Genomic DNA, 20,199 nt, shown 5'->3' on the forward strand with positions numbered 1-20,199 from the left:
AGAAATGGCTTGTCGTTGGAATAAAAGGAATTCTGCTTCCAAAGAGCCTCTATGGCTTTAAAGAGGAGCAGCAAGTAAATGTCTCCAAAACAGAAGAGAGTAATATAAAAGGCTGCATCTTAGCAATAACTTTTGGCTAGTGTTTGACAAACTCTCAGACGCTTGCAGAATGAGTCATTCCTATTCTAGAGCAAAACATCATCTGCAGACCCTACTGGGTACCCAACCTATGCTTCTCTTTTCCTCTGTGAAACTGAAATTACATCTCTCACCACGAAGAGGAAATGAAACATGCAAAGGGCATAGAACTGTCCCTGACACACGAAGACCACACTGCTTAGCAATTTTGTTCTAATACAGGGCAGGCAAAACTTGCCAGCACATTCCATAGGCTCACAAGACATCCAGGAGTGTCACCAACACGTGGCTCAAATCTGGAACTGAAGCTTGCAGAGTAGGCAAATGGGTGTGACTGGGGGTTATATTTGGCACATGGGGCATAAATTTAGGGGCCCTGTATTAAGCGTTTACAAAGTTCAAATGTCACCAAAATTACTGGAGGTAAAGAAAATAAGAACGAAAGTTAGTGAATGACCACAGAAGAAAAAGGCTTGGCAATCATTTCTATCTGTGACAAGGTCTTCTAGCACTGATGCATTCTGATCAAGTCTGAGCTTAAAACCAGGTCACTAGCTCTTTTACCCTGGTTTTAGAATAGAGTAGTGCGCTCTGGGAAAATAATAAATCTAAAAGTCAATCAATCAGCAAAACGCATCAAATCAAGTTTGGGTTGAAAATTATTAGTAAAGGTCTTTATAATTAATATCTCAGAAACGGAAGAGAATCTGATCCTTAGGCACTCTGGTAGAACAGGATAACTTGAATGATTATTTTAAAAGACAATTTGCTTAGATTAATCACTATTTTTGCTTCGGTAGCACTACACAAACACACAAAGGCTCCTACTGCAATGGGATTTTATAATGTTTCTAAACAAGAAGGGTCATATAAGTTCAGAAAATTGTAAATTTTTATTTAAGTTGTAATATATTCATAAAATAAGCAGAATTTTTAAATGATGTGTATGTATATACATATAATAGTTTAATCACAGGCAATGGAGTATAACACCATGCTAAACAAACCATGATAAAAAAAATTATAGCTTGGTGTGGTGTGGTGTGTGTGTGTGTGTGTGTACACATTGCTGAGTATGTGTGAACATGGGTGAATGGAGCAAAAGGTCACCCATCATCAGGTGTCTTACTCTCATGCTCTCTGCTTTATTGTTTTAGAGAGGGCCTCTCACCAAATCTGGAGCTCACCAGAGGGCTAAACTCAAGAAGCAGTGAGCCCAAGAACCATTCTCCTCTTAGCACTGGGCTCACAGATAAGCAAATCTATCCCCAGCCTTTTAATGCTTAGGATCGAAACTCAGGTACCCAAGCTTGTACAACGAGCACTTCAGCTACTGAATCATCATCAAAGCCCTGGAAATCCACCACATGTAAGTCGGCACATACATACAAAGAGAATAAAAGAAAATGAGGAGGAGGTAAGGGGAAGTACAGGAAGAACTAATTATGGTCACAATTGGATAAAATAGATTTGACTTCTCCAAATACTCTATAAATGAATACTTTTCTATTTTTTCAGATTTATGTGTGTATGTGTCTGTATGTATATGTCTATGTGACTGTGTGTACGTCTATGTATGTGTGTTTCTGTGTGTGTGTGTATGTCTGTATGTGTCTGTGTCTGAGTGTGTGTGCTCATACTCTCAAGTGTGTGTGAGTGCATCTGTGTGTTCACACTCTCATGTGTTTGTGAATGTAGCTGTGTTTTCACACTCTCATGTGTATGTGTGTATGCATTTATGTATGGCATGTGTATTTGGGTGTTTGTAAGCTATCTGATATGGGTACCAAGATAAAACTCAGGTCCTCTGCAGGAGCAATACATGCTCTTGATCACTGACCTTTCTCTCTGATCATTTCTGGAAAAGATTTATTTTTAATAGTTTTCTATTTTAAAGAATAATTTTCTGGTCATATGTGGTGGCAGAGGCAGGAGGCTCTCTGTGAATTTAAGGCCAACCTGTTCTGTGCAATAAGTTCTCGTGGACAACCATTAAAAAATAAGTAATTTTTTTGTGACACGCCTTTGGTTACTTTCCAGAACACATACTAGACTGTAAAAACCACAAGACTATTTTCTGTATTTAAATTATTAAGATAATTTTTTATCCACGTTTTTGTTAGGTTTTCCTTAATTTAAATAGAAATTTTGAATGTTTACATATGAGTACCTACCTAGTTTGGGCATCTTAGACCCTTTTAAAAATTCAGAATATAAAAAATCAAAATATAACAAAAGCATTTACTTTTGAAACATTAAAATATACTATATAGAAATAAACTAACCAGCCAGAGAAACAAGGAATGCTAGCCCATCTCCTGGTCCTGGTTGTCTAGAAAACTTACACCCTTATCAGTTGACCTCTCCACGGAACCCCAATACTCCAGCCCTTGTCTCATTTCCCTCTGATAAAAATGGAATGTATTACATACTATTTCCTTTCCTTATCCATTGTACTTTGGTCTCAACACTCTTGCTTCCCTGCTCTAACTAGACATTAAAATCCTTAGAGGGCAGAGCCCATTTCCCAAGTCTGTATCCATCCTTCTGTTTTTCATGGACAACACACAAACAGAGTTTACCAGTTCCAGGCATCTGACAAGCAAATGGATGTTCACATCACACAAAGGAAACATCCATATTGTTATCAGGAATCTGTGTGCACACTCAGAGTGTGCTTATCCCGACATTCTATTCCAGAATCAGGGCAGCAGTGTAGGCTGCCCAGAGCCTGAACCCAGCTCTTGGTAATACATATACTCCGGATTTCATACAACTACTTTCACTTGGAAAATTAGAAAGTCCCTGTCAAAAGGAAATGTAGCTCACCTGTGTGTCGGTCTTTGAGGGCGGTTTTACACATTTCGATCCTCGCTGAATGAAATGGCACGTAGCGGTCTTGGGGAGAAGCAACCAGAACAACGTTTTTAAAATACTGCAGCCCTGGAACAAGAAGGCAGGTGAATGCTTTCTATCTAGGTCCTTTATACTGACACACCCTCTGGGTTGAGAAGTCTTCCCCAGAGTGTGGCAGTGAGGGGCCACCAGACACTGTGCTGTACATTTGCCCAGGACTAATGCTCTCAGGAGGAGACACAGCAGGCACTTGTGAGAAGCTGAGAAAGGAACTCAGTATGTTAGAGCTTTTGTGTTTTGGACATAAGATAAAGTCCTTGACCTCAAGAGTATAGAAGCCATGGAGTTTCACTGTGAGCACTGAGAAAAATGCAGAAAAGGTACCTTGCAATGAGAACAAAACCTGTCTCTGCAAGCTAGGAAATTATGGAGCCTACAGGGAAGATGGTTTTCTCTTTCTCCTTCCTGGCTCTTTAATCCTAGCCTCTCCTCTCCCATCACCTGCAGTAGGAAAGCCTTCCCTTGCCTCCTCCCACTTCCCCTCCTCGAAGCTTGCCTTCTCCAGCCTCACTCCACTCCAGCATTGCCTTCCTTCTTTGTTTCCCACAGGGAGAAAAGACGATTTTGCAACCCAAAGTCAGCACACCAAAGTGATGCAGCCCTCAGTGCTCATCGTGGACATCTGGGAACAGTGCACAGCACACTGCATTCAGCCCCCATCTGAAGATGGAGCGCTTCTTATCCTACATACAGTTGAAGACACTGGCTGACTGACTGTTCTTGCTGGCCCTCTCTATAGGGTCTCACATCCATATCCAAGGTCACAGCTGAGCATCAAACACTGGGGCAGAATCCAGGGCAATGGCTGACTGATATGGACCCAGGAAGGACAAAGGTAACCCCGAGATCTACTTCAGTACAGAACGGGAACAGCACTCCAGCTCTTGTCTGCTCTGTGACTGAAACAAGCTGAGACTTCTGTGTTGAACCCATTGCGATTCGGCATCTTTGTATGCCCAATCCTACCTCTTTCTTCCTACAGCAGCTAACTGAATAATCCTCTTGGAACAGGGAGACACAAGTACAAAAGGAATAGCTTGCGCTTGTATATGACTTTGATACAGGGGTATCAACAGCTGCTCCCTTCCTGGACATAGACTACTGGTCCATTACTGATGATCCCTCAGTCGTGGTCTCTATGATCGAGACTGGGTTTTCACACTACTCTACATCATCACCACAGCATGAGGAAAAATATAAAAGGAAGCTCGTGTGGGAACCCAGACAATGCTCTACCCACTCTTTTTGAGGATGGATCTACACAGGGTGAAGATGGATTCGTACATACAAGGTGAGGGTGGATCACAGTCCCGGCATGCCAATAGAATACACTACATAATTGGCAGGGAATAAAAGTCACAGCTTCTGTGCACTGCATCGGCCCTGCACACGCCTTGGCTCCTGCACTATACAGGAGGCAGGTAGAGACAGACTGACACATTGGGTAGCTTCCCGTCTCTCAGCAGGTTGAAGAGACACTCCTGGACAGTCTCAACACACCTCACAGGAGCAAACGAACACAGTATCAAAGTGAATCTATCTTAAGGTCTCATCCCCAGGGACCTAGTAAGCCACACACCTGTTTTTTGGCTAAGTTGGTAAAGGAAACATTTGCGCAAATCAGCATTATCCCTGAAGGTCAGCTGCAAAAGGGAGCCAGATTTCTTCAGTTTCTGCATGAGCCACAAGCCTAGCAAGAGAAATGGAAAATGAAGATGAAAAAAAGTAACTCAAAACAAAGTCAAAGAAGATATTTTCAGTTAGCTTAAAACAGAGCAATGGGGCTCTTATCAAATAATCAAGAGTTAGGTTTGTGTGTGTGTGCGTGTGTGTGTGCGTGTGTGTGTGTGCTTTATTTGCATGTGCACATGAGGTCAAAGGAGAACATCATATGTCATTTGAGGATCAGGTGTCTGATATATCACACCCCATCATATTCCCAAGACAGGGTCTTTCACTGAACACAGAGGAAGGCTGGCCGCAGCGAACCCCAGAAACCTTCCCATCTCTATCTGCTCTTTCCACAGCACTGGGGTTACAGCTGTGCATGGATGATAGGGACACTCAGATTTTTACGAGCATTCTAGAGACTCAAACCCAAGTTTGAGTTGTTCAGTCAGTTTTCTTATCCAGTAACTCGTGTCCCCAGTCCCCAAATTTCTTAGTGTTGGTAGCGGGAGTATAAAATTGTCCTGCCAAATTACACAGCAACAGCTTCTCCATCCATGAAACCAGGCAAACTCTGATAATCATTTGGTCTCCTTCAGTAAAGGTAGCCAAAGGAAAGAACACTCAAAGGTCCACAGACTGGAAAACTAGAATACATATTGTTCACACATCTCATGAAGTGCTTATGCAGATGATTACAAGAGTATATTAAATGTCAACAATAAATGAATGAATGCCATAAAACATTAAAACAATATTGATATATATGTATATCCATATTATATATATATATATATATATACATATGCGTATATTTGTAGAGAGAGAACCATATATGATAGTGGTTGGTATAAATGTCAACATGTGTAGAAAATATAATAAGAACCACAGTGAATTAATTACTTTAGGTATTCTAGGTTGAATAAACTGGGTATGATATCTTTTTAAAACTTTTTAAATCTTATTTCAAGTTCACAAATATTTGGAGGAAGTAGCTAAATTAATTTATTTTTGTCCAAAGATGGCTTTGGGTTTATGCTGAAGAAAAGACATTTCTTATGTATAAAAGTACAAAATAAGCCATGAGCACAGGGATCATCCTTAAGATACTGGAGAGAATAATCATGAAGCCAAGTCACACCTTGAAGAAAGTTGCAAAGTGATCGGAAAATATGGGGAGGAATGGAGGCATAGCAGGGAGAGAGAGCTCATTAGAGGTAGCCTCAATACCACATGAAGGATCTAGCCAATCATGAAATATGCAGTCCTGTTTCACCTTTTAAGAACTCTTTGTTCAGTCTGAAAGCTGTTTTGCTTTTAAGTTGGGTTGTATAGCTAAGAAATATTTGTTTTTCACTTTATAGGATGTGAGTAGGTGGATCTCGAGTGGTAGATGAATATGATCAAAATACATTGTATGCATGTATGGAATTCTCAAATAATTAATAAAAAGTTATGTTAAGGCATATGATTTAACTAACACTTACCATTACTGTATTAATATCTTGTGGGTGTTTCTGAATGTGAAACCATTTGCTAAAAACCATTAACACTGTCTCTGTGGTCTGCATGTGTGTCTAGCATCTTGCTGAATCATGCAAGGTCCTTCATCATCTGGCTGTGGTCAGGCACTGTATCCATCTTGCCCTGTGAAGTGCTGTTGTTCTATCCCTGCAACTTTGTTTCAGTTTGCTGATTAAATGAGCCTTCCAGGTCATTTCATACACAAGCAAAGCTTCCTACAATCTGCAACCCATGTTACATCAAGCCTCTCTCCTCCTCCTCCCCGTTCCTGCCCCTTCCTCCACTTCCCCCTTTCCTCCCTCCCCCTCTTCTTAATTTCATTTTCTTGTTTTATTCCCTCATCATTTTTTGTAATACTGGGGATCAAACTCAGGGCCTTTGGAATACTAGACAAGCATTGTAACATAAGATACATCCCCAGTTGGGAGAGGATGGCACACTGGCACACGCCTTTAATCCCAGCACTCGGGAAACAGAGGCAGGAAGATCTATGTGAGTTCAACGCCAGCCTGGTCTATAAGAACTAGTTCCAGGACAGTTAGGACTGTTACACAGAGAAATTCTGTCTCAAAAAAATACACCCCCAGCCAAGCCTTACTTCTTCTCACTCTATATCCCAGAGTCTCTCATAACATAGTTGAAGTTGTGAGGGCCATGAAACAGAGGACCAACAAACAATATATGCATGTGAATACCTATACAAGTCACATCTCAGTGCACATGAGTTTCACACATGCAGAGTCAAGACACCAAAGGTTAAAAGTATTTTTCCAATAGTTGTGTCTCCTGGATAATTTTCTGGACATTATCCATAGATAACACTGTATATTAATTTCTTATATAGCATTTGCATTTCATTAGGTGGTAAACCCAATCTGGAGATAATATAAAACACGAAGAAGGATTTTCTAGGTTACATGTAAACACTATTTTTTACATGAGTTTACATGAGAGACTTAGAAATTCTCAGCTTTTTGAATCGGTGAGGGTTCCAGAAGCAATAGATACTGAAATATAAATATGAACACACAACTGTATTCCGTGAATATTTAAACACGCCCACATAACATATGTGATGTGATAGAATACATACATGTAATATATGTACTATGATATACGTACATATATACTGTAAATATGTTTACAAATATGCAAACACGCATTAGGCACATGCTGTTTCCATTTCACGAACAGTAAATGAATGTTATAGAGTGAGAGGCCTTGGTTACATTGACTAATAAGAAGACAGACTCCACATGTGAGAGCAAACACAGTATTTGTCTGGATATCAGCTTACTATGATATTTTTCAGTCCTACCTATTTATTTCTGAAATTTTCATAATTTAGTTTTCCTTTTTGGTTGACCACACTGCCATACCAAATCTCCATCGGCCATCCCACATTAGGGAGAGCCAGAAGATTCCATCAACCACTTCTGTGTCCACTTCCAAGTTCCTGATGCCTCTGATTAAGTCTGAAGGATAAAGGGGGGTGACAAAGCCTTACCTGTACTGACCAGGGTGCTGCTGTTGTACAGAGTACCCAAGTGAGGCCCAGACAGTGACAGGAAGGTGTGGAGTTTGTTGAGGTAATACCGGAACCGGGGCCTTGTGAGGACGGATCTGATGATAATGTTACCAAGAGAATGACCGATGAAGCTGTTTAGAGGCAGGAAGGATATATGTGAGTGCCGACAGGGAACCACTGCCCAGGGATGGGCTAGAGTGATAAGCACCAAGGTCTTAGCATCTTCCCCCAGTTACAGAGGACCTGATATAAAAAATGGCCACTACAGACTCACTATCACCCAGTGCTGGTGCTTGTGAATGGAAAATTTGCTCTAGGCAAATATAGTGATGTACAGGAGAACTGTGGTGGTTACCCCATAAGTCTATTATGAGAGCAGAGTCTCTGATGTCTAGTCCCCAGACCTCCTCTCAGCCCATCTGGGGACAGCACGGAGTCCTTTCTGAAATCCGTCTATCTAAGCACTGTGCTCTCCTGGCCATTTACAAGTTGAAACCCCTGTCTCTTATACTTTCCCAAGAGCTTACTCATCATCTCATCTCTGACTACTGCTCTGACTCCACTCAGCCCCTCATTTCTCTGCACATGTATTGAGCTGTCTGCTCCCTCTTATACTGATTGACCATTCTCCTACATGATCTGTTCCAACTTCCCGTTCCTTCCAGACACATAAATTCAATATGCCACTCAGATTTCAATGAGTCATTTCTCAAAACCCTATAATTGACAGGTGTGTCATCTCACCTCTTCTCACAATATATATAAAACCAGCAAAATAAAGACACAGATGTTAGCCTATACAATTGGATCACCTGAACTGTGTGATGCCATTACCACCAAACCACTCCTGACCTCAGAATCCTTACTTGTGAAATAAATACATGATCTCATAGCCCTGAAGACTAAAAACAACAACTGACACCATGAATTTAGTCCTATACTGATGTATCTACATGTTAAAACAGTACAAGCTAGTCTGAGCCATCTAAATTTTTAGACCAAAGTTTTGTGCTATTTTGAGGCTACAACTGGCACTGGCTGAAACCTTCTCATTGGATAGGAGAGTCCTGCAGGGTTCTAGCACATTCATTTCCTGATAGTCCAATTAAGACATAATAAAGGGGAGGCTCAAGGATTTGAAAAGTGTGCAAAAAGTTGCACACTCAGTACATGGCAGATCCTAAATTCAAACATGATTTCAAACCTAGAAATAGTTGTACTAATTTTAAGATTCTTAATGTTCCACAGCAAAATATTTATTCTTATCATTCATATTTTGAGAGATATTCAGGGGAGAAACCAGACTTGCTCACTCATTCGCTCCTATCTAAAAGTAATCAGATTCATTAAGAGCCCACAATTCAATTACCATAGTGCCACCCATCTTCCCTCAGCATTAGCTACCTGTGGTTTCCTTTTACCTAATTCGAGATATGGAGAGGTTGTACAACTGGATGTGTTGAATGATTTCATCCAGCAATCGATCTGTCATGGTATCAAAATCTGCAAATGTGTCCATCTGGAAGAAGAGGAGGGAGAAGATGTTGGGAGAAGTTATGGCCTCTATGTAAGAGATTCTCTTTCATTAAACAACATGACTTTTTTTTAAAAAAGTAAATAAGCATCTTTTAGGGGTTACATTTTGAGATATAACTTCAAGATAAAGGTCCACTGGGTCTCTAATGAAGAACCTGGGCATCTGCTAAAGAACCTTCAGTTAGGAGAATAAGGTGAAAGATGGGAGTATATGTTCTTGGAATGTGGTACCTGCTGCCTCAACAAGCCTCAATCACTGTATCTGCTGGAGGAAACAGATCCTGTGAAAGGAGACCACTTACTCACTTTGTGTGAGTCAGATTCACACCAAAACATGCTGAAGTCTTATGCTGGTTGGTATTTGTCATTTTGACACAACATAGAAAGATCTTGGAAGAGTGAATCTCATTGAGAAAGTGCTTCAATCAGACTGGACTATTGGGAAGCCTATAGTGCATTTTCTTTACTGATAATTGACGTGAGAGGGTCTAGCTAACTGTGCACTGTACTATTATGGAGAAGGTGGTTCTGGATGCAATAAGAAAGCAGGCTAAGAAACCTATGAGGAGCAAACTAGTAAGCAGTATTCTTCCAAGATTCCTGTCTCTGCTCTGAGTTCTTAGCCCTACTCCCGTCAAGGATGGGCTGTGATGTGGAATTGGAAATGAGATAAACCCTTTCCTCACCAGAAAGATGGCCAAATGATAAAGAAGTACAAAAAGAAGGGGAAGTGTGCCCTTGGTTGATGGTTCTCTGAACTCCTCCTTCCTCAGTACCTTATACTGCCTGCCATGTGACCTTGGACATAGAATGTCAAAAACAGGCAAAGAAATGAAGCACAATCAGTTAAGGGATAAGCTGGGTATTTTGAGCTTTTGAACATTTATTAATTTGTGGGGAGGGGGCGTCAAAGGACACCTTAAGAGAGTTAGTTCTTACTTTCTACTCGGGTTATTTAGCTTGGCAGTGAATGCCTTCACTCTGAGTCATCTCACTAGCTTGACTTCTCGGCTTTGATGTCTGATGACTCTCTGCATTACTATCACTTTCATGAGGCCTCTTGCTTGTTAACAGCTCTATTCTTCAAGCATCCTTCATAAGGATGCTTATGACTCATTTACCCCACTCTCTGGTCATCTTTAGCTCTTGCTCATTCATTTGCTAGTGCCCTTTTGACTCTTAGCACCTTTCACAGCCTCGATCTACCATGTCTGATTAAAAAGCAATCACAACCTGGCTCCTTACTTTGTACAGCTGCAGGCAACAATGCTCTGTCCCCACTGTGACTACATGGATGACCACATAGTAGGTACTCCAAGCTGCCATATTCCCAATGCCCAATTAAGCCAAAAGGCTCCAGTCAGCTAATACATGCTAGCTCTTATCATTAATTCATATTTTTCCTTAGATTCCCAAAACAATACAGTAAGGGTTTTTTTTCCTCTAAATCACCAAGAATTTTGTATTATCCTTGAATATTCCCCATTCACTTCATGTGTCCACAGAGCATCATGGTGCCTTTAGGAGACTCTTTCAAACCCAATGTTCTCTCAACGCAACGTTTCTGTCATCTTACCTGATTTTTTTCAGACATTAGGAAGTCCAATTTTCCCCCAGGGAGCCCCAGTTCTATGAAAGTCTTCACCAGCCGTAGGTCTGCACTGTTCCCTGTAAATGACAGATGATACCAGTCCTATAAGTAATCATAAGCCACCAATGATTTCTTTCTCACCATGTCTCACAGTATAATTAGATTTATTTTTCATTTTTGAGCAGATAACAGAAATAGCTGAAGCAACGCCCTATCCTCCCCTCTTGCTACCTCAGCTCATGCACACACAAAGAGGTGGGCTCTTTCAAATGGCCCTCCTTCAAGGGAATTATTCCTCAATCTGCCACATCAGTTTTCTTTCTTTCCCAGAACACTACTCTCTAAACAGGTTTTTGGAAGGAGCTGCCTGGTGGCTGAGCTGGCACAATGTGGCAGTCCCCTCTTAATTACTTGCCTACCATTTATAGATATCAGAAAGAGATGAATAATTGACTCTAGTATAAATAAAAGAATTACTCCTAAGCCAAGGAATAATGGATTAGTAAACTTGCAAATGTCCAAGAGTATCATCAAGGGTCGAGGAATAAATAGTTGCTAATTCCAGGAAGTTGCTAATATGAGAGGCACAAACAGTAAATAAAATATTTTGTTGGCATAAAATGTTACACGGAAAGTGGATTTGTTAAAACAGAATACATAAGGCATACATTTCATTCTGCCCATGGGCATTCTAATGTATCTACATTAATGTGTGGCATGTTCCTCTCTCCTGGGTCCCTGTAGAGTTGAAAAGGAGTTACAACCTATTTGGATAATTTGGTAGCATGCTTTGCAATGTAAATCAACCACACAGATCATGGTATCAGAGAACATCTACACTGTAAATCAAATAACAACTAATTTTATATCATTCTTTATGAATTCTCCCAATGATGCAAATGTGTATTAACAAAAACACATGATATTTGGAAGAATTCAAGATTAGAGACAAACCTCAATGTGAATATTCCTAGATGCTAATCCTCAATGTGAATATTCCTAGATGCTAATCATCCAGTAACCTATTAGAGCTTTTTCTCAAACTTGAAAGCCTCAAGGTCATTGGAAGGTCATGTTCTTTTAGGAGAATACATATTTTCTCTTAGAAAGTTAAATTTCATAACTCTGTTTATGCCAGCAGCTAAATAACATTCAGATTCACTCATGTTATTGCCTAAATCTCCCTAATGACATTTTAGGAGTGGGTTTTTAAAAAAGTTGATACTATTTATCTTTAACATGAAGAATTTGAGAATAAAATATCCTTCTCTCCTAAAGATACTAAGAGTAAAAAGTTTCTGGAACCTAAAGCTTTCTAAAACAATTTTCTTTAATAAAGTGTTAGACTGAGAACATTTATAACAAGATATGTTTTGAGCTTTTTGGCATGACAGAGAGCCTGTGTAAATATTCATAACTTGTCTTAATGTACTCAGTTCTTAATATAAACATATTAGACAGATTTGAATAAACCGGTTCTATAAAATTCTGAAGAGGTTATAGACATGCACCTTGAACTACAGAAGTAATATTCTGAAAGCCGTCTTTGTGATCATTTGTTATTCGTTTGATCTGTGACCCAGGGGATGTGATCATGGGTAGCTCATCTCTCCGAAGCAGTACAATACAGGCAAATCATCTCTACCTTTGTTACACAACTCTTTCTCAATTTTCATGAGGTAACATAAAAACCCTATGGTCTAACCAGAGTTCTTACTTTAAAGATTTTTTATTTATGTGTATATCTAGGTGAGTGAATGCCACAGGTATCCAGGTAGTCTCAGAGAACAGAGAAAGACATTTTATACCTTGATTATAGAGTTTGTGAGCCATTCATCATAGGTGCTGAGAACCAGACTCAGGTCTGCTGAAAGAGCAGCAAGTGCTCTTAACCACTGAGCCAGTTTTTGAAACCCCAGATTTCTCACATTGCCAAAAATTTTTGAATTTTCAAAATGAGATGTAGGAATCACTATTAGTGACATTGAGCAAATAAATGTCATGGTCACTCATCTCTATTAATCCTAGAACAGGGCAGTGTCCAATACACAAAAGGTTCTGCATAAGTGAGAGATGAACAAAATGAACAACAAAATAGTTGCAGTCACTAATATAAGCTCCTAGAAGTGCATCCTTTATTCCTTCCCCTCCATATCTTCTTCTAGGACTATCCTATTCACTCATAAATTTCATCAACTCCAGCATTTCACAGAGGTATTCATTCTAGCAATATGTCCACTTCTTCAACCATTTACTCCAGTCTTTCTTTTATTCAGAATACTAATTTCATTGGCTATACAATTATTTATACTATTGATTGGTAAAATTCACATCACTGAATTAATTAATTAATGATATGTGTGTATGTATGTATGTAACCATTTCCCTTGACAGCAATGTTTTTGTGGTTGTTGTTTGGTTAGTTTTAGAGACATAAACTGAATGTTGTATAGTAATTTGAGAAAGAAACTTCTTTAGAACTTACCATCCAGGCCATGGACACAGACCACCAGGTGAATCCCATCTTCCAAGTTTTCCTCCTCTTCCTCTGGTGGGAAATATGGTATATCAGAAGCTAGTACAGATAAGTCACTGTACAGAAATCCTTCAATCTTCAGTTCTTTTTTAAACTTTTCTTTGGCCTGATAAAAACTGGAGAATATACCAATTAATCACAAGCCATGCTGTGTGTTCCATGGTGAGCAGGGAATGAGTGGGGCTGATATGCAGGAGTGACTTGTATTCACAAACAAATTGTCTTCTGAGTATCAAATGCTAAATGAAACCATAAGGGAAATGCTGGAGAGCAAAGCTTCATTCTTAACAAGAGAGCAAGAAAATACCCCCCACTGAACCACAGGAAGAGTTTTATTCTGAAAATTTCTATTTTAATCTTGCATTTAGCAGGAGACTGGGTAGACGCTGTGCAGCTATAGGACATGAACTTCTTTAAATTTATCTCCTTAGAAGGTAAGTTTCTTTCCTATCATACAAGCCCAACATGGTTTGGCTTCCATCTTTCTTTCAAGTACTATTTCCCCCCATTCCCAACAGCAATGCAGGTTTTTCTATTTCTTTGTTTTATTTTGGCTTTGTTTGCTTGTTTTCTGGTTATTACCATAAACTACTTGGCTTGGTTTGGCTTGACTTGGCTTGGTTTCTGTAGGCTTTGGTGTATTGTGGATTCCAGAAATGACTTTTATACCCAGCTATGATGTGTTTGTGTGGTCACTTGACAAGATAGTGGTTAACAACACTGGTTTACAGATAAGATTATGAAGGTTGGAATCTTGGTTTTATCACTTCTGATGATTATTGGTTATCTAAAATGCTTGAGACTAGAAGAGTTTCAGTTTTCAGTTGTGGTTGTTGCAGCTGCTTTTAAGATTTAGGTATATACACATAAACAGACTGAGATAACCTGAGGATGGGACCATGTCTATACATAGAACTAAGTTTTGTTTTCTATGTGGTCTAAGCACATTACCTGAGGTAAGGTATTTTCATAAAATAGTTTTATTATGTTGAACATAAAATAATTTCGTGTTACAAAATTCCTTATATGTGTTGTTCCACCAGCCATTAAAATATTTTAGATTTCAATAGCATGAAAATACAATTTAAATTTATATTTATTTTCTAAAAAAGCAAGGTCCTAGTTTTTCTCTAGAACAGTACAAAACAAAATAAAAACGTTTGGATCTTAGATAATGTACACTTATGGATTTTCAAGTCAGTGATGTTCTAGCATTAGCATCAGCATCTTCATCTATGTTCCCTTGGTGAAGACATTCTGTCCTCTAAAGTGTTTCTTCTGACTGCTTTCTCTATATGTACATGCACTGCTGCTGGACACACAGGAATAATCATATTTGCCTAACATTATAGCCTTGGTTGCTTTTCTTGTCTGCCTGGTTTTTTCTGCAGTTAGCGCAGGGATGACTCTGACCCAGCTTTTTGACAGTGTCTAGCTGGACTTCTTGAATTGGTGACCAGTGTCATAGGACTGTCACAGGTATTTGATGCTATTTATTAACAATATATCCAATGCTTACCTGCCTGGGCTTTTTCTTTATGTAAAAATCAGTAATTATTAGTAGTTGACAAGAGAAGAAAGAGTATGAGGTACTCTGACAAAATTTTTCTATTACGTACCCAATAAAATCTATAGCTGACAATTGAAGGCAAAAAAAATGAATACAGTACGAACCAATGATCAAGCTATATATGCTACTACTGAAAAAATGGTGGCTTTGAGAAGTTCATAATCTTAAAGGAAATCTGGGAGGCAAATCTGGCAGAGTTCTATTCCCTCAAAGGTCCTAAAATCTCGTTTTTCAAAATATGAAAAGGTGGAGTCACAGTAGTGTTGTAAGACAGTTGTATATCAAAATAAAAATGTAAAAAATTCCCATTAAGAATTTGGTTAATAAGCTATGGTACATCCTTACAATGGATTACTATGGAAACATTAAAATACTGAATGAAAATTAACTTATAGAGAAAGATGTTTCAAATATTTTAAGCAGGAAAAATAATTAAGAAGTGTCACAATAATCCTATTATTATTAAAAAATGAATATATTTAAGGGACAAATATCTTTATATAAAATTCTGTATAAAACTATGTCATATTATATTGGTCTTATTTGTAATTATTGTTTTAATTACTTAGACATTCTGAATTGCATGATATGTACACTATTGCTCTATTTAAGTAATCAAAAATATCAAATACCTCCGTGTTTACATAGTATGCATGAAACTGAGAAAATCTGGGGAAAACCTCAATGACCTGTGAGCTCTCCACAAGCTTACCTGAACATCCTTTCACTGACTTCTTCTTCCAGCTTGCTGGAATGGGTAGAAACAACTCCAAAAGAGCCCAAAGGTTGATGAGTGATGGGGGCTAGGCTTTGTTTAGAAGAGAGTCCAGCCCTAGCGGGGGTCTCCTTGGGTACAGACGAGAAAGGGAGACAGGTAGCAGTGCAAGACACAGACAAGTTAACGACCTCCACTGCCTTTAGGCTGTCCAGGGTAAAGGCCTCTGCGGAGTTCAAGTGGGACCCAGACATGGAAGTTCCTGTCTTTAGCTCTTGGTTTCGTGACACTTGGGAGGCAATAGCGTGAGTCACAGTGGGGCACACAGTGCCTGCTTCATGTTTGACCTCCAGAGAGGCATTATGTCTTCTATTCAACGGCATGGTATCGTTGACACTTGATGAATCAGTTCGTAGACCTGGAGAGTTCAAGTTGACAGCTTCAAGAGCAGCTGTACTCCTGATTTCAGGCACCCTGTTGTGAGACACAGCCCTGGCTTCTGAAATGCTGTGGTTGGGGAGTATGTGTTTATCCCCACTTGATTCTTTAGGTTTGCCTTTTGTGGTCTCCACTACTGTTCTTTGAAAAGATCTGGTCTTAGAATTTTCAAGCACTATAGAACATGGTATTTTTAAGTTAAGAACTTTGGTTTCAACACTTGGCATGTTCCTAGCTGTGCCATCCAGACAGCAGGGTCCTTGAGGATCGGACTGGTTCTCTTCACCTTTAGGAATGTCTATGTACCCAGGACCCTGGGCTCTGTCAGATTCTAAAGTTATATCTGCAAGAGAGTGTCCTGCCCTGACATCCTGGACTCTGGAGTCACCAGAAGAATGAGAACTGTGTCCAGGTGAACTGTTGTCCTTGCTAGAACTGTCCAGGTCTTCAGAAAATCCTCCTGTGTGCTTCATGGTGTCTGCACCTTCAGCAGTATCCTCAGGGCTGCTGATCTGGGGTGCAGAGACAGACTTGGTTAGCTTAGTAAGTGCCAACTCGCGCTCCTCATCTTCAAAAGGCAAAGAGCTGATAGAGGTAAGAGAAGCCTGGATGCCACTGGGCAGACTGGTGTTGCTTTCTGTATGGCCACCCTCTAAAGAGTTCCTGTGGTGGCCATGCCTTCGAACCACCTGGTGTAAAACTTCACGATCACTGGGTAACTCCAACACCCTGCTTCGGGCCTCGGACCAGGCAACGGAACTTGGTTCGCTTTCAATGCCTGAGTCAGATATGATGGAGGCTGACCTCTTGATGATGCCAGAGAGTGCTGACAGATCTTCCTGCTCTTCTGCATGGTCCTGCAGGGAAGATGTGGTGTCCAAAGGTTCCCTGTGTGGGGTGTTTAATGAGTCACAGGGCTCAGCAGGGGTGAGCTTCAGGCTCAGCAGTACAGGCTTTCCCTCCTGGTCTGCTCCCCTTCCTAGAGTCCTGAACTCAAGGGCAGCTGTTTCATTTAAAGAGACAGCATTATTCTGACTTATTCCCGCTACAGCATTGCTTGGCAGAGTCTTAACAAGATCATAGCTGTCCTGAGAGCGCCTGTGCTCATGGTGCACATTAAGGCCCAGCATAGGCTCAGCTCTAGGGTGGTTCTTATTGCTAGATTTTACGTCAATGTAGGTCAATGCTGGGGTCTTTCCATCTTCCGGACCTGGACTTTTCCTGTGGATATCCACATCTGAATCTCGCACAGCGTCAGACCTTGGGCCAGTCCAGCATTCACCTTCAGGCATGACAGCCTTGTTTTGGAATTCACCAATGGTCAAATACACCTGAGATTCTGAGCACACATCCACAGGATTCTGTGTGGAGACACTCTCTTCCATTTCTGGACACCTAATAACATCTTCATCAGAGCCCAACTGGGGTGCCTTTGTAGGAGATAATGGAAGGTCTTTCCTCAAAGATGACTTTTGATTTATAAGATTCTTTTCTTTCCCTTTTAGATTCATTATTGCAGGACTTGTCACTGGGACATCAAAATTAGGATAAACACTCAAATTATGCCCTATAACAAAAGAAGAAAATTGTATTGTAGCTTAAAATAAATATTATAAATTATTCAAATGCCTAATTGCATAAAAACAATTGAACAATCCTGTATTACTACTTTTTGAAGGGGATGACCTTCCGAGTGTTTAAAGCTCTCAAGCTATAGGAAAAACTTTCTTATTCAGAGGTATACAGGTAGTTTAAGCTAACCAAGTGACTCATGTTAAAATCCCGAATGATTTATGTTGGTGAGATAATCGAGGATATGGACATGACAAAATATGTGATTAGTGGGCAGGGGCAGGTCAAGGGCAAAGAAACATCCATCAGACCTCTGTGAAAGGATTGCACTCATGTGAGGCCAGTGGCTCACACAATCTTGTCCACATAAGAAAATATCAATGCACAGCTCAGATCTTGTGACTCAGATGAGCTCCTCAGACTTGTAGATTGACAACAAAGATGGATGGATTCTCCAGGAGAAGAAAAAGTCTTAAGAACACCAAAACTTCTGACTAAGCTTCAACCTATAAATCCTCTTTCTCTCCCTTCTTTCTTTCTGCCTCTCTGCCCTCAACCTTCCCTCCCCCATCTCCTACTTTCATTTCAGGGGATATAGCTGTCTTTCATTCATAACAATAAAACTTTAAGCATGGGCATAGTTCCTTTCCAAGTTCTCTGAGTCGTCCCAGAATATCATTAAACATGGGTGAATTACGTGAACCAAGAATTTGTAGTCAGTGACCTGAATTCATGTAGTGGCTATAGCAGTTTACACTCCTAGCAACTGTGGAGGCAAGCAAAGAGGAAAAAGGGATCTGCAGAGGAGCAATGGGGCAAATGAGGCAGTGGAGAAAAAGAAAGTCAACCATGATCCCTCTAAGAACATTTGGGCAACACAAATTGGACTTGATGAGTTGGGAGGGGGGGCAGTTCTTAACAGAAGAGAAAGTCAGGTGGGTAGAATAATAGGGAAGAGTTGGGGAGAGGGTAAATATGAAGAAAATATAGTATATGAAATATTTAAAAAAATTAAAAAATGGGTATAAAATATAATAAAGAAATCCATTACTTCATATGTTAATTTAAAAATCAAAATATAAGATAAAGGCTTCATGTCGTTTTAATAGAAGCTAAATCAATACAACTTCTCTTAAATGCTGTCATGAATTAAGCCATACATATACTAATTACAAACCACATGAGGTTTGATACATGACTCTCTAATAACATTCAGTGCAATTTGTAATTAGATTGAGGGAGGAATGAATTCCTCCTTTACCTGGGTGTAACCAATGATAACAGGAAGCATTTGCTTTCCTCTGAAGACTTTTCCTCGGCCTGCAGCAAGACCAGTATACTCTTTTGAAAATTCCCCAATGTCTCTCCCACACACAGGTACTGTTGTACATCCTACCACCATGTGATGATCTATTTGTGAACTCCTGTCCCCATGAAAGTGACAGCTTGTGTTTTATCCCTGTAGCCTGAAGGCTGACATCCTGTGTGGTACATATTTAATTTGTGTTCCTGAAAGGGTCTAAGCCAAGAACAGGAATCTAACATAGTAAAGATTGTTTGTATTGGCTTGAATATAATTACCACAATGATGTTTAGTTCCATCCAGGGCTATACTAGCATGACTAGGCATTGTGTTGGCAAGACGGCAAGTGGACATTTGCTATAAGGAGGCAGAGGTAGGCAGATCTCTGTGAGTTCGAGGCCAGCGTGGTCTACAGAGCAAGTTCCAGGACAGCCTCCAAAGCTACACAGAGAAACCATGTCTCGAAAAAAGTAACAAAATGAAACAAACAAACACAAAGAGTAAATAAGCTTTTGCCTTGATGGGATCTTCAAAATATTGGGAAGCACTCAAAGGAAGAGTTGTCTTGTTAAGAATTATGTGTGTATGAAAGAATCACATGCATAAAGGCTTAAATTTATGCTCACTGGAATATTTATCAAGATCTGATATTAAAAAGACTGAAAAACAATCTGCACCCAATTCTGATGTGCAAATATCAGAGGTTCATATAATTGGTGCTTAGTTGCTTCAACTGTCGACTTTTTCTGGGAATTATATAAGAGGTATGCATTAATGAAAATACAAGCATATAAACACACACACAAATACGTGCACACACACATGCATACGTGTGTAGATACGTTAAAAACTTACCATTTGGGTTGGAGATTTAGTATTGTTCAGTACACACTTCACTTGTCATACATTTACTTGACACTAGATGTCAGAGTACAGCTGGAAACCAAATTCATGTTTGCAAACTTGCTGTGTCCCTATGCATCCCCTAGATTCCACACTCTTAAGACTGTAGATGCAAAAGTTCTGAAATGTAGCCATTTCAATCCACTGTATAAAATGACAAGCAGACTAGCCTGGCTTAAAACACCTCAGGAAGCTCATAGAGCAGAGTCTGGACTCTGGAATTAAGGAGTTGACTTTGGTTGTTTATTGATGCATTGTCTT

At 39.8% G+C, this 20,199-nt stretch overlaps 1 protein-coding gene across 2 annotated transcripts in view; it reads right to left on the minus strand.

Moving 5' to 3' along the window:
• The window catches only part of Fam135b (family with sequence similarity 135 member B), a 257,618-nt gene that overhangs the window by 6,399 nt on the left and 231,020 nt on the right, over positions 1-20,199 (minus strand). The window contains exons 13-19 of one of the 2 annotated variants that reach the window (XM_057792049.1): positions 15,720-17,727; positions 13,387-13,553; positions 10,887-10,978; positions 9,196-9,293; positions 7,754-7,905; positions 4,634-4,744; positions 2,968-3,036 (exon numbers count right to left, since the gene is read on the minus strand). In XM_057792049.1, the coding sequence (XP_057648032.1) occupies positions 2,968-3,036; positions 4,634-4,744; positions 7,754-7,905; positions 9,196-9,293; positions 10,887-10,978; positions 13,387-13,553; positions 15,720-17,727 (2,697 nt within the window). Of the gene's footprint in view, positions 1-2,967; positions 3,082-4,633; positions 4,745-7,753; positions 7,906-9,195; positions 9,294-10,886; positions 10,979-13,386; positions 13,554-15,719; positions 17,728-20,199 lie in introns of both variants that reach the window. The other variant, XM_057792048.1, reaches the window with a different exon arrangement.

This window comes from Chionomys nivalis, chromosome 17, assembly GCF_950005125.1.
Source record: "Chionomys nivalis chromosome 17, mChiNiv1.1, whole genome shotgun sequence".
NCBI lineage: Eukaryota > Metazoa > Chordata > Mammalia > Rodentia > Cricetidae > Chionomys > Chionomys nivalis.